The 13,234-nt window shown below is 59.7% G+C and overlaps 1 protein-coding gene across 15 annotated transcripts; it reads right to left on the bottom strand.

Annotated features, from left to right (window-relative positions):
- Positions 1-4,995: 4,995 nt before the first annotated feature.
- On the bottom strand, positions 4,996-12,863 carry LOC100522225 (leukocyte immunoglobulin-like receptor subfamily A member 6). Of its 15 annotated transcripts, XR_002341324.1 has the most exons (13): positions 11,713-12,849; positions 11,520-11,555; positions 11,065-11,349; positions 10,617-10,919; positions 10,107-10,403; positions 9,556-9,858; positions 8,957-9,005; positions 7,843-7,971; positions 7,467-7,509; positions 7,351-7,388; positions 7,108-7,160; positions 6,764-6,874; positions 6,207-6,356 (listed from the first exon to the last, which is right to left on the bottom strand). XR_002341324.1 is itself a non-coding variant. In XM_021082441.1 (12 exons), the coding sequence occupies exons 1-12, from the start codon at positions 11,744-11,746 to the stop codon at positions 5,841-5,843; spliced, it is 1,857 nt and encodes a 618-aa protein (XP_020938100.1). In that variant the 5' UTR covers positions 11,747-12,860; the 3' UTR covers positions 4,996-5,840. The 15 variants fall into 15 exon arrangements, 13 of the variants coding, with proteins under 13 accessions (XP_020938100.1, XP_020938110.1, XP_020938105.1 ...); XM_021082441.1 differs by lacking the exon at positions 6,764-6,874 and having other exon boundaries at positions 4,996-6,356; positions 9,556-9,629; positions 11,713-12,860; XM_021082451.1 differs by lacking the exon at positions 6,764-6,874 and having other exon boundaries at positions 4,996-6,356.
- Between the last annotated feature and the right edge of the window lie 371 nt (positions 12,864-13,234).

Below are 13,234 nucleotides of genomic sequence, written 5' to 3'. Positions count from 1 at the left end.
TGGGAAACCTTCCATATGCTGCATGTTGGCCCTAAAAAAAAGATCTCCCAGCACTCCCAGCACATGGAGGCCTATCCCAGAGCAACGCGAAACCCCCACCCTCTCCTGCTCAGGCCCCATTAACAAGACGTCATCAGCCTGGTGGACCAGTGCCAAGGGTCCTTGGGCTGTGCTGTGACCAAGGGCGGGTGGATTTGTCCCTGGACCAAGTGTGAATGTGTACTGTCCCCCCTCCCAGGTGAAGAGGAGCAGCTGCTTACTTCCTGGGGCACAGCCGCAGTCACGTGACCAAAGGCTGCCCAGTTCTCTCCTGGGGATGGTATCCATGCGGCACAGCAGCTGTGACAGGGGTGGGTGGGCGCTGGGTGAAGTCATGGCACTCCACCATCCAACACCCCCCTTGCTTGGCCAGGCCCATGGCCTGTGGACGTTCTGGGGCCAGGGATGGCATCCGTGCCACAGCAGTGACCTAAGCCACAGCAGTGATAAAGCCAGACCCTGACCTGCTGGGCCCCTCGGGAACTCCCATCCTCACGTACCCTTGACCTGTTCTGTTTCTCAGGGCCAGGCTGCTGTCGTAGCAGGGCTGTGTGGGCCCCACCACCACCTCTCTTGGGTGTGTGAGGGGGCCCTGGTCCCTGCTAGTCCACCGAGTGAGGGCTGGTTTGGCTTCACTGTGCAGGGCCTGTCGGAGTTACCTTGTTAGGGAGGAGATTCGCTTTCCTGTCTTTCAAGACTGACTCTGCTTTGGAAGTTGATTCAGAGACTTGTGGTTCAGTGTATCCTTTAAGGCTTAAAAAAAAAAAAATCTGTGTTACATCTGTGTGTGGGCACATCCTAGGGTTTGTTTGGCCTCCCGAGGAGGGCACGGCTCTGGATGCTTCTTGGTTGCCCCAAGGGCTCAACCTGAACTTGAAACGCCTGTCGTCACTGTGCAGGCTCTGTGAACTGAAGCCAAACTCTCATTTACTCTCGTTTCTCAAAATGTTAGTAGATAAACCAAAGACGCTGGAGTTCCTGTGGCGCAGTGGGTTAGAATCCGACGGTAGCAGTTCCCGCTGTGGCTCAGGGGTTAAGGAACCCGCCTCGTCTCCATGAGGACTCGGGTTCCATCCCTGGCCTCGCTCAGTGGGTTAAGGATCCAGCATGGCCATGGGCTGTGGTGTGGGTGGCAGACGTGGCTGGGATCCTGTGTTACTGTGGTGTAGGTGGGTGGCTACAGCTCTACTTTGACCCCTAGCCTGGGAACCTCCATGTGTCCCAGGTGCGGCCCCAAAAAGACAAATGACCAAAAATAAATAAATAAAAATCTGACTGCAGGAGTTCCCACTGTGGCTGAGCAGTAACAAACACAACTACTATCCACAAGGATGCAGGTTGGATCCCTGGCCTCGCTCGGTGGTTAAGGATCTGGCGTTGCTGTCAGCCATGGTGTAGACTGCAGATATGGCTCAGATCGCTGCTGCTGTGGCTGTGGTGTAGGCCAGCACCTGCAGTCCGATTCGACCCCTAGCCTGGGAACCTCCATATGCTGCAAGTGCAGCTCTGAAAAGAAAAAAGAAAGAAAAGAAAGTAAAAAAGCGGGACTGTGACTGCAGAGGCTCAGGTCGCTGTGGAGGTGGAGGTTTGCCCCCCAGCCAGGCACAGTGGCTTTGAGGGTCTGAAGCTGCCCCCGCCCCGCTGTGCTCTACGTCTCACCTGTGGCTCAGATTCAGTCCTGGCCTGGGAACTTCACGTGCTTTGACGGGTGGCCATAATGTCAAAAAAGGAAAACGAAAGATGCCAATTCCTTGGAGGACAGCATGCACGAGCTGAGTTTGCTGCCTTGGCGTTTGGAAACCGCGTGCAGCTGGTGCTCATGGAGGAAAAACAAGCGGGCAGGTGGGACGTGCTGGCCTCCCGGCCACAGCAGTTTCCCGTCTTCTTTCTTGCGTCCTGATGCTCCCTTTCTGGGGCCAGAGCTGCCCTGGCCAGGCCTGTAGGAGGGGTGCTTGTGACAGAGGCTCTGCTTCACCTTCCCCGGAATGTTCATTCCCCGTCACTGCGAAGGGCAGTTTCCCTGCGTGTGGAACTGGGGGTCGTCCGGTCTTTTCTTTCCGGCCCTTGGAAAGCGTTGGGCCGCTTCCTTCCTGCCTTCGCACGTCGTCGTTGGCTATGTCCTTTGTCATTTGAGGGGGTTCTTCCCTCGGGAGTGGGGTGGTGTCTCGAGGGGGTTCTTCCCTCGGGAGTGGGGTGGCGTCTCCGTCTCGCTGCCTTCAAGGAAATTCCTCTGTCGTTGGACTGCGGCAGGTCCTGGCAGGGGTTTCTCTGGGTTTTTCCTGGTGGGGCTTCCCTGAGTTTCCCGAAGGCATGGATTTAGGCCTTTTGCCAGGTTCGGGGGCAATTTCAGCCGTTATTTCTTGAATAGTTTTCCAGTCTTGTCTTCTCTCTCCTCTGCTTCGAGGACCCAGATCCCAGATCCCAGGATGTGAGATCGCTGTGACCCTGTTCATATGCTTTCCCAGAGTATGTGCTTCCCGTCGTTCCGATGGAGCAGTTTCTTTTTTTTTTTCTTTTTCTTTTTCTGGCCTTCTCTAGGGCCCCACCCGTGCCATATGGAGGTTCCCAGGCTAGGGGTCCAATCAGAGCTGTAGCCGCCAGCCTACACCAGAGACACAGCAACTCGGGATCCGAGCCGCATCTGTGACCTACACCACAGCTCACAGAATCGCCGGATCCTTAACCCACTGAGCAAGGCCAGGGATCGAACCCACAACCTCATGGTTCCCAGTCGGATTTGCTAACCACTGCGCCACGACGGGAACTCCCAGATGGAGCAGTTTCTGTGGTTGTAGCTTACACCGTTATTCCCTCTGTCACCTGCTTCCTGCTCTGGAGCCCATCCATCCATGGAGCCTTGTGTTTTGAGGAATGTATCTTTCAGAGCTGCAGTTTCCATTGTGTTCTTCTGTTTCCTCACTGACACGTTCTATTCTTTTTAGATTTACTTTCTGCGTGTGTGTAATTGCTCCTCAAAGCATTTTTTTTTGGTTTTGTTTTTTGTCATTTTAGGGCGGCACCTGCGGCATATGGAGGTTCCCAGGTCTAACGGAGCTGGACCTGCCAGCCTACACCACAGACACACCCCACCAGATCCGAACCGAGTTTTCGACCTACACCCAGCTCTAGCAACACTGGATCCTTAACCCATCAAGCGAGGCCAGGGATCAAACCCGCAACCACATGGTTCCTAGTCAGATTCATTTCCGCTGCGCCATGCCAGGAACTCCGCAAAGCGTGTTTATTGTGGCTGTTTTACAATCCTTTTGGAGAATGCCAGTATCTGTGTCACCTCGGTGTTAGCATCTGATAACAATGTTTATTTCTCCCTCCAGATGAGCTTCTCCTGGTTTGTGTGCAGGTGGATGCTTTTTCCAGTCGGGACCTGGACGTTATGCTACGAGGCTCTGGGTCTCAGCTAAGGAAACCGTCTGCCACAGAAGGACTTTTCCGACCCATGCGGACTCCTTCCTGCCAGGTGGAGGGGACAGTCAGGTGCCCGACGCGGTCTCCTCTGACAGCCTCTGTGTCACTCCCGGGGCCTCCGCAGTCGTGGTGCCTTTTCCGCTGCCTTCCCTCCACTCTTCAGAGCACAGAGCGACTGCGGCTCAGGTGCAGACCACGGCCCTCAGGCAAATATCACACGAAAGGGAGGCACACAGACACCTGCTTTTCCCAGCGCTCATAAAAGCTATGTGTTCACGGCAGTGTTGTCTAGTGAGTGTGCAGTAGCACTGTGTGTGTCAAAAACCAATGTGGGGAGCTGCCGCTGTGGCTCAGCGGTTACAAACCCGACTAGTATCCATGAGGACGCGGTTTTGATCCCTGGCCTCACTCTGTGGGTTAAGGATCCTGTGTTTCTGTGGCTGTGGTGTAGGTCGGCGGCTGCAGCTCCGATTGACCTCTCGCCTGGGCACTTCCATATGCTGAGGGTGGACCCCTAAAAAAAGCAAAAAATACCAGGAGCTTCCAATGTGTTGCAGTGGAAACGAACCCCACTAGGAACCATGAGGATGCAGGTTCGATCCCTGGCCCCACTCAGTGGGTTAAGGATCCGGCGTTTCCGTGAGCTGTGGTGTAGGTCGCAGACGTGGCTTGGATCCTGTGTCGCTGTGGCTGTGCAGTAGGCTGGCCACTGTAGCCTCGATCGGACCCCTGGCCTGGGAACCTCCATATGCCGCTGGTGTGGCTTCCCCCCAAAAAACCAAAAAAAAGAGAATGATTTCTGAGGAGTGATTTTTCTCAGGGTTACTTGTGATGCTGCTTCCTGGCTTAAATCCTCATTTTCTCCCCAATGAAACGTAAGTCTCAAGAAAAAAGAAAGAGTTTTGGAGTTCCCTGGTGCCTCAGTGGATCAAGGATCTGGCATTGTCACTGCTGTGCCTCGGGTTCCATCCTTGGCTGGGAAATATCCACGAGGTACAGGCATGACCAAAAAACCCAATTTATTGTAGATTTTTACAGATGCTTTGATAAATGATAGTATAGGTTCTTTTATTTCTGAGTTTTAAATTATAGATTGGTGATGTCTTTAATCAAAAGCTTTTCATCTTTTGGTATATATATATATTTTGGCCACACTCATGGCATACCAAATTCCAGGACCAGGGATTGAACCCATCATCAGAGCCACAGCAGTGACAATGCTGGATCCTTCACCTACTAGAGCTACCAGGGAACTCCATCAGTATTTTTTTTCTATTTAATCTTTTTCTTCTTTGGCCACACCCATGGCATATGAAGTCACTGGGCCAGGGACAGACTCCAAGCCACAGCTGTGACGTTGGTAGCAGCTGCGACAACAGCGGACCCTGAAGCCGGCTGCCGTGCTGGTCTGGGGTTGGAACCCACGCTGCTGCAGAGACAATGCCTGGATGCTTAAGCTGCTGCACCATAGTGGGACTCCCTCTGTCATCTTTCAGTGTTTGGCTTGTGTTGGTTGGCATTGGAGGATGAAACCAATCCTGCATTCCTGAAAAAAACACCCGCACGGTCACAGCATCCTCCTGGATGCTAGTTGGGTTCATTACCACTGAGCCATGACGGGAACTCCAAGATTTGTTATCTCCGTTTATCTCCATCATTTTGGTAAATTGTATTTTTGAGAATTTTTGTCCCTTTCATCTACATTTTCTTGTGGCATAAAATTGTTCACACAGTTCTATTTATTTGTGTATTTAGTTTTTCTTTTTTGGCCTCCTTGGAGCATGCGGAATTCCGAGGCCAGGGATCAGGTCTGAGTCGTATGCAGTGTCTGCGGCAATGCTGGACCCTTAACACCCGGTGCCAGGCCGGGGATCGAACCTGCATCCTAGTGGTCAGAGATCCTGCTGATCCCGTGAGCCACGGTGGGAACTCCATAAAGTTCTTTACTTAAAACTGTAGGGGAGTTCCCTTGTGGCTCAGTGGGTTAAGGATCCGGCATTGTCATTGTTGTGGTGAGGGTTTGATCCCTGGTCCAGGACCTTCTGCATGATGCAGGCGTGGCCAGAAAAGAAAAACCCCAGAAAACCCCATCTGTAGGGTCTGCGTAGTGTCCCGACAAGGGTGACGTGTGCCTTCGTCCCTTGACCCTTGGTTCCCGTGCCTGGGGTTTGAGCGTGTGATCGGTGTTGGCAAGAATGGCATGTTGGCTCTCTGGATTTTCCTCCAGTTTTTGCTTGTCCTCCTTGGTACTGATTCTTGTCATTCTAATTTCCCTCTTTCTACCTTCGTTTGGAATAATGTACGATTCTCTTTCCGAATCCCTGGTAGTTGAGAGGTCTGTTGCTTTAAGTCCAACATGTGGGGTTGTTAGTTCCTTAGGGCCCCCGGAGCTCCTGGACTCGTGTGAGGAGTCCCGGCTGGCGGGTGGTCCTTAGGGGGTGTCCATGCCAGCAGCTCCCGTGCCTGCTGGGGTGCCTGCAATCCAGTCCCTGGAATGCGGGGTCTGGGTCCTTGGGGGCTAGCGGATGGCAGAACAGCATACACGCTGGGCTCTGCTGGGGGCTCCCCAGACTGGGAGGGAGGGGGTGCCGTTGTCCCCGACTGAGGGTCCCGTGGCTCAGCTGGGCGTAGGTCACGTCCTGGGCATCTGCAGATGCAGCAGCCTGCAGTGGGGGAGAGAGAGTCCAGCTGTACCTCTGGGGTGAGGGGCAGCCTGGGGGCCCAGAGAGGCAGACACCCACCTGACCGTCCCCCTGCCTGTCGTCTTCGCTGGTCTGTCCAGCAGTGCCCCCGACGGGGAGGGAGAGAGGGGGCCACCCCCGCCTCACTCTCGATCTGGAGTGGTTGACCTGGGCGTAGGTCTGCTCCTGGGGGGCTCCATGCTGCCCGTTCTGCTGGAGGGAGACGGTGAGACAGAAACAGCACCTCCCGGGTCCCGCTCCCCTCCTGCAGTCAGTGTTCCCCTCCGTGGTCCGCTGGGGGCCCTTTCCTGATGGAATCGCCAGGGCTCCCTCACACCTCGGGGCTCTGGATGCTTTCTGCGGTCCTGATTCTGTCTCAGCACCTGTCCTTGCTCATGTGGCTCCAGCCACACCGCCCACCTTCCTGCCACAGCCCGTCTCGGCCTCAGCCAGGACCTTTGGACATGCGGCCCCCCCACCAGCACCCAGTCCCCTTCTCTTGCTTTATCTCCCTGCATCCGAGGACCCTGCCTGCCCCTCTGCATAGCCTCTCTCTCCCCACTGCAGGGGAGCTCAGGCAGTGTGGACCGTGCTCCCTCTGCAGCTGCAGCACCTACAGGGTGCCGGGCGAGGTGCTCCCCTGGGCCCGTCTGTTGGGAGCAGGAAGGTCGGGAGCCTGGGCACTTGCGGGCCATTCCCTTATCCACGCATCCTCCTGAGCCGCGGGGCTGCATCCAGCACCAGAGGGTCAGACAGAGGAGGAGGAGTCAGGAGAGGGGACCCCGAAGGTGGGGCCACAAGTGGACAGAAGGGGGAGCCACAGGGGGATGACCCAGGGGCCCAGAGGAGAGGCCAGTGTGGGTGCTGGTGGGGCTGGGGTGTGGGCACTGAGACGGCTGCCCTGGGTGAAGTTGGGCCACAAGAAGGTCTTTGGTGGCCTGGCCAGGAGCAGGGGTCTCACCAGATGGTCCAGCTCCGTCCCCTCCTCAGACTGTGTGTCCTTCAGGGCAGCATCTGCTGGGGCAGAACCGGGGGGAAGGGGGCCTTGCTGGGCAGGACTCCCTGAGATTTCTCAGGGCTGGACCCCCTGCACCCAGAAGGCAGGGGATGGGTGCTGCATCAGTCTCGTCCCCCACCCCAGGGATCCCCCCTGCTGCAGAGCTCTCCATGCCCACCCCCAGGGCTGCCCTCCTCTTCTGCTCACAGAGGTTCTGGTCCTGGGCGTCGGCGGCTGGGCTGGAGCTGGGAGGAGATGGGGGTGTTAGGGGCGGACGGGGCTGCGGGCAGCTGGGAGCCTGGGGTCTTTGGGGCAGGAGTCACCTGTTCTGCAGGCCTCTGTCCTCGGGCTCTGGGTCTGCAGCCCCTGCAGGAAGTTGGAGGTCAGCGTTGCCCTGGGGGGTCAGCGGGCACACCTCAGCCTGGGCCTGTTATGCCCCCTGCTCCACGGGGCTCCAGGGCAAGAAGGAAACCCTGACTCCTTCCCGCACGTGGGTGTCAGTGTTTCAGGACATGAGACCCGAGAAACCCCCTGCATGTCTGCCTGTGACCTGACGTTAAGAGTTTCGTTCCAGATTTTCAGACCTGAGACTCTGGACCATCTCCTTCTAAGCTGACCTCACCCACCTCTTTGGTTCTCGTTGGCTGGTGCCCTCAACCCAGCGCCTCTGGGGGCCTGGGTCCCCTGTTCCCTGCTCACCTGACTTCCTGCATCTGTCCTGACCCTGGTGTCGGTGTCGATGTCGGAAGAGGAGGAAGAGGAGGAGGAGCAGCAGCAGGACGAAGGCCACTGAGACCCCGATCAGAAGGCTCAGGTACCATGGGAGGCCTGGGGCACCAGTGGGGTCATGAGCCATTTAATCGTGCACCTACTGTGTGCCAGACTCCTGCTGGGGTCTGTGCATTCACCTCCCCTACCCACCTGCCCGTTTTACAGATGGGGAAACTGAGGCCCAGACGGGGAAATCAGGGCGCTGGGCGACCCAGCCTGGATGACAGCCCTGGGACTGGCACCCAGGACTCTGGGCTCCCTGAGCTCTCCTCGTGCTGCCCCCCAGGCGGACTCCCGCTTCCTGCTCGGGGTCTCCTCCTGTGCAGGGGGCCCTGTCCCAGGGTCTCATCTGGGGCTGAGGGTCCTTCCTTGTCACCCTGCCCACCCCAGACCAGCAGGACTTGGCACAGAGTGGGGAGGGAGGCACCTGGGATGGAGTTTTGTTCCCCCCCCCAGGAGCACCCCCCCTGCAGGCTCTGGTGCCCTGGGAAGGTCTGGGCTGGGGGCTGTGTCCCCCCCAAGCTCCATGAAGTGGGTGTCACTGCTCCTCACCTGATGGCAGCCCTGTGATCCCGGGGCAGGGGACCAGGGAGCCCTCCAGCCTCGGACCCGAGACTCTGAGGAGGGAGGCCCCTGGCTGGTCTGACAGCGGGAGCGGGGACTGCAGCCAGGAGTCTGAGCCCAGCCCTCACACTTCCTCCGGGAGCTGAGCTCCCCAGGCTGAAGGGGAAGCGCCTGGACCCCTGGACCCCTGTCCTGCCCCGCCCCCTCCCACCCACAGTGTCACCATCAGGCCAGAGGGGACAGGCCCCATCCAGTCCCCATCCAGTCCTCCCGGGGCCTCCTGTTCCCGTGGGTCCCGGCAGAATCAGACCTGGAAGGACCCCCGAGCTCTGGGCCTGGACTCTCTCCTTTGACATGTGGACAGGCAGAGGCCCTCGGGGGGTGGGGGCATCCAAGTCTGAGTGTCCAGAGGTGCCTGACTTGGGGGCACAGCCCCACCCTGCCCCCCACGGACCCCTCTCCACAGACCCGCACTTACCCCTGCGGGGGCCTGAGTCCGTGGGGGGAGGGCTGATCCTGGGAGCCTCCTGGGGTCAGGATGGGAGGTGAGGTGGCTGGTCCCAACATCTCCTTCCCCATGACCCCCATGACCCCCCCTCAGGGCCCATGGAGCCCTGGGGTCCCCCCACATCTCTGCCCGATCCCTCCCCCACCCTAGGACACAAGCTGCGCTGGGATTGGAGCAGGAGTTAGGTCAGCTGAGAGCTCGAGGGACAAGCCTGGGGCCAGTGGTGCACTCGCTGGGCTGAGGCCCCCGTGACTCCCCAGCTTTGAGTTGGGCCTGTGGGTGGGGATGGGGCCCCAGAGGATCCTGGGAAAGGGCTGTGGGTGGGCGAGGGGTTGCAGCTCCTTGGGGGCCCCCCATCTCCACTCACGCTCCTCCCTGAATCTGCCCTGGGGCCGCCCCATGGCCTTCTCCCTCCTCCCCCGAGGACCCTGGAGTCGAGACGAGGGAAGGGGGCAGGATCCCTCCATCCCCCTGGGGGGTGACCCTCCCTTGAGTCCACTTCACTGCACCCTAGAAAGGGGGTCCCCTAGAGCTGCCCATGGGGACACACAGAGGACAGGTCCCCTCACCTGAGACCACGAGCTCCAGGGGCTGACTGGGCTGTGACAGCAGGTAGGGGTCCCTGGTGAGTGAGCCGTAGCACCTGTAGGTGCCCCCATGGGCCGAGGTCACAGGACCCATGGAGAACTGGGCCTGGTTCTGCCCAGCTTGGGGCTGTGACCTAAGACGCAGCGGGGGGTGGGCCGCCCCCTCCTTGGACAGAAGGAAAGTGTCCATGGGAACCCATGACCGACACAGCAGGGTCACGTTCTGTCCTGCGGCCACTGAGGGGCCCGGTTGTTGTGAGAGGGAGGGTGTGGCAGGGAACCATCCTAGAGAGAGGGAAGGGGTGAGGGGCTGCCAGCCGCACTGGTTCTGAACAGAGACTCGACAGGGCCTCTCCGAGCACCCTCATCTGTGTGTGTCTGTGTTTCTCTGAGCCTCTCCATCCCCCCACCGCCTGTCTGTCTGTCCCTCCCTCCCTGGGGACCCCTCCCCCTGGTCCCAGCATTCCTCCTGGGGCTCCCCCAGCAGGGCCTGTGCAGAGGCTGGGTCCCCGCCTGACCCGCTGGCTCCTCACCTGCCACCAGGATGTCCAGGGGGTCACTGGGGGCCGACCACAGTGAGGAGAGGTTGTGTCCACCGTAGCATCTGTACCGGCCCCCAGGGTGGCTGCTCACCTGGCCCAGGGGGAAGTGGGCCTGAGAGAGCCCAGCCTGGGGCTGCCAGGCAGGGCACTGGCGGAGGTCCCATGCCCCCTCCTTGGCTAGCGCAAACCTGTCATAGCTGATGGCAGAGCGACACTGGAGGGTCAGGCTCTGTCCAGAGGCCATGACATGGCCCTGCGGGGTCAGGAGGGAGGGCTTCCCAGAGCCCCCTGGGGAGAGAGAGCCCTGAGTTAGGGGCTGCTTCCCCCATGACCCCCTTGTCCCCCCTTGCCCCCAGGTCTCACTGTCTCTCACACTCTGGGTTCTTGTCCAGGAGCCCCACCCCCTGAGCCTCCCCCTCACATGGGGCTCTGCTCTGAGCCAGGCTCTCAGGGACCTTCCTGGGGCCCCAAAGCCTCTGGGACCAGGCTGGGCCTCCTCACCTGAGACCAGGAGCTCCAGGGGGTCACTGGGTTCTGACCACACCTGGGGTTTGTCTCTGAAATAGCCATAGCATCTGAACGTCCCCCTGTGGCTGGGGGTCACGGGGCCCACAGGGAACAGGGCCCGGGTCTGCCCATCGGGGTGTCTCTGTGTGTCCAGGGTCCAGGAGGACTTGTGTTCTCCTTCCTTAGTCAGGATGAACCTGTCATATCTGTGCCATGAGCCACACTGGAGGGTCACATTCCCTCCTGAGGCCACCACAGGGCTGGGCAGGGCTGAGAGGGCGGCTTTGCTGTGGGCTCCTAGGAGAAAAGGGGGCAGCTTGTTACCTGGGGCTCATGGCCCCTGAGCTCCCCCAGGGCTGGGCTGTGAGAGGGACCCACCCTGAGAGCAGACTCCCTTCCTGAGGGCAGCACCTGAGGCTGGGCCCCCTGAGTGTCCTCTCACCTGTCACCACCAGTTCCAGGGCGTCGCTGGGCTGTGACTCGCCAATGGGACTGATGTAGTAACAGCGGTACCTCCCTGCGTAGACCTGGGTCATGTATTGAATGGAGAACTTGGCCGTGACCCGATCCTCCAGTGGTCTCAGTTGGTACCAGGGAATTTGCCTTCCCTCTTTAACCAGATGGAACTCCTGGGCCCACAGAGCCCCCTGACACCAGATGGTCACAGGGCTATTCCAGGTGACCAGAGGGCCTGGCTCAGCCCAGAGGGTGGGTTTGGGGAGAATCCCTGGAAGGACATGAGAGACCAGGTCACGAGACCACCCCAGCTCTCAGCCCAACCCTGCCTGACTCCCCCCCCTCTAGCCCCTCCCTGCCGTCTCCATGCCCAGTGCCTGGGGGTGGCCCCTTGTCCCCACGGAGGAGAGGAGGCGCTGGGACCCCTGGGCAGTGACTCACCTGCCTGCACCTGGGTCCCCAGGCCCACACTCAGCCCTGGAAGAAAGCATCTGTGAGGACTCGCCTTGGACTCTGAGCAGAACCTCTCGTGCCCGGGTGCCCCCTGGGTGCTGGGTGTCCCGAGAGCACAGGCTGGTGTGGGGAGCGGTTGGGTCCCCCCCGGAGCAGGGCTTCCCCTCGCCCTGCATCTCACCGAGGTAGAGCAGGCCCGGGAGCGTGGGGGTCATGGCGTCTCCTCCCCGTGGTCCAGGCTGTGCAGCTGGAGGAGAGTCAGGCGCCCTCAGGACAGACAGGGCCCAGGGTGTGGCCCCTCGGAGGCTGGTCCTTCCTGTCACGGGGCTGTCAGGTCTGCAGCCCCACAGGAAGGGGAACTGCCTCTTCTCGGGAGCCTGGCTCTATTTTTGTGGGTTTTTTTTTTTTCCTGGTCTTTTTAGGGCCCCTGTTGCTGCATATGGAATTTCCCAGGCTATGGTGGCATCAGAGCTAGCAGGTGCCAGCCGGCAAGACAGCCATGGCAACACGGCATCCGAGCCGCATCTGTGTCCTACACCTCAGCTTGTGGCCACACCGGCATCTTAACCCACTAAGGAAGGCCCGGGTGTGTTACCACTGAGCCATGTCCACAACTCCCCTGGTTCTTGTTTGGGGGACAGCGTTGGTGCCTTCCTGGCATCCCTGTCCAGTGATGGGGACCAGGGCCCGTCCTTCTCTCTGAGAGGCTCCCCCTGGGGTCTAGCTCCCTCCCAAGCCCACCCACCAGCACGTCCCTGTGGGTGCTGGGAGTGGACGGGGCCACAGACCCTGGCGATGCTTCAGGGAAGACGCAGGTGCCCAACACAGCCAGGGCTCAGTGCATCACGGACCTGTGTGTGGCTTCCGAGTCCAGCTCAGGCAAGTGGCAGTGAGCTGGGAGGGGAAGAAGGAAGATGTGGGAAGGAGAGGCTCCTCTGCTCCTGTCCCCGAGGGTGGGCTTCTGTGTGTCCCAGCCCCTCCAGGGGCTTCTCTGTGTCTCTCCTGCAACAGCATCCACCCCACCTCCGTGGGCTCAGGCCCTGAGTTCTTCCTGCCTCTTCCCGCCCCTTGGTCCTTGGCGGGACCTCCTCCTCCTCCCGAGGTCCTGCCTTCCAGCTTTAGAGGACCCTGATGTGGGTGAGGGCTTCCTTTGAAGGAAACCACTTCCTTCAAGTGTCGCCTCTGCTCCTGGAGCTTCGAGAGCAGTGCCCTTTCTCTGAGCCTGAGTTTCCTCTTCCTCCTGTTGTCAGGAACCCCACTCCTGGGAGGGGTGTGGGCTGAGCGGTGACTGGGTCCCCTGGAGGACCGGTCATGTTACCTTCCCGACTGAGTGACAGAAGGATCGTGTTGGGACATGAAAGGGCCGTGGGCTCAGACTCCCTGGCAAAGTGGATGCTTGCTGTGCCCAACCACCAGCACCACCGCCCCCCCCCCCCCCCCCGCCCCCGAGCTGGGCTCTGCTGTGAACCCTGAGAAAGGCCCCTCAGACCGTTTGTGACCCATGTAGCCACAGGCCCAGGCAGAAGAAGAGGAAGAAAGTTCCCAGAGTGGAGAGGGGCCCAGAGAAGGAGCGGAGAGGCCCCGGGGGTCCAGGTCATCTGGGGGCCTCGGGGAGGGGACCCCAGCTGCTCACAGTGGGGAGGGGCCAGGGCTCCAGGCGAGGGTGGACGCTGTGCCCCTGTGTCCCCCGTGTTGCTGGGCGG

This window comes from Sus scrofa, unplaced genomic scaffold (assembly GCF_000003025.6).
Source record: "Sus scrofa isolate TJ Tabasco breed Duroc unplaced genomic scaffold, Sscrofa11.1 Contig890, whole genome shotgun sequence".
NCBI lineage: Eukaryota > Metazoa > Chordata > Mammalia > Artiodactyla > Suidae > Sus > Sus scrofa.
This window is presented reverse-complemented; position numbering and strand designations above follow the sequence as displayed.

Bases quoted from the DNA above. Each gene is read 5' to 3' on its own strand.
- LOC100522225 (XM_021082439.1), bottom strand. From the start codon at position 11,746: ATGACCCCCACGCTCCCGGGCCTGCTCTACCTCG. The intron at 10,920-11,064 runs GTGAGAGGACAC...CTTTTCTCCTAG, and splicing joins CCTGGAACTGGTGGTGACAG to GAGCCCACAGCAAAGCCGCC. The intron at 6,875-7,107 runs GTGAGACCCCTG...TGCTGGATGCAG, and splicing joins GGACGGAGCTGGACCATCTG to CCCCGCGGCTCAGGAGGATG.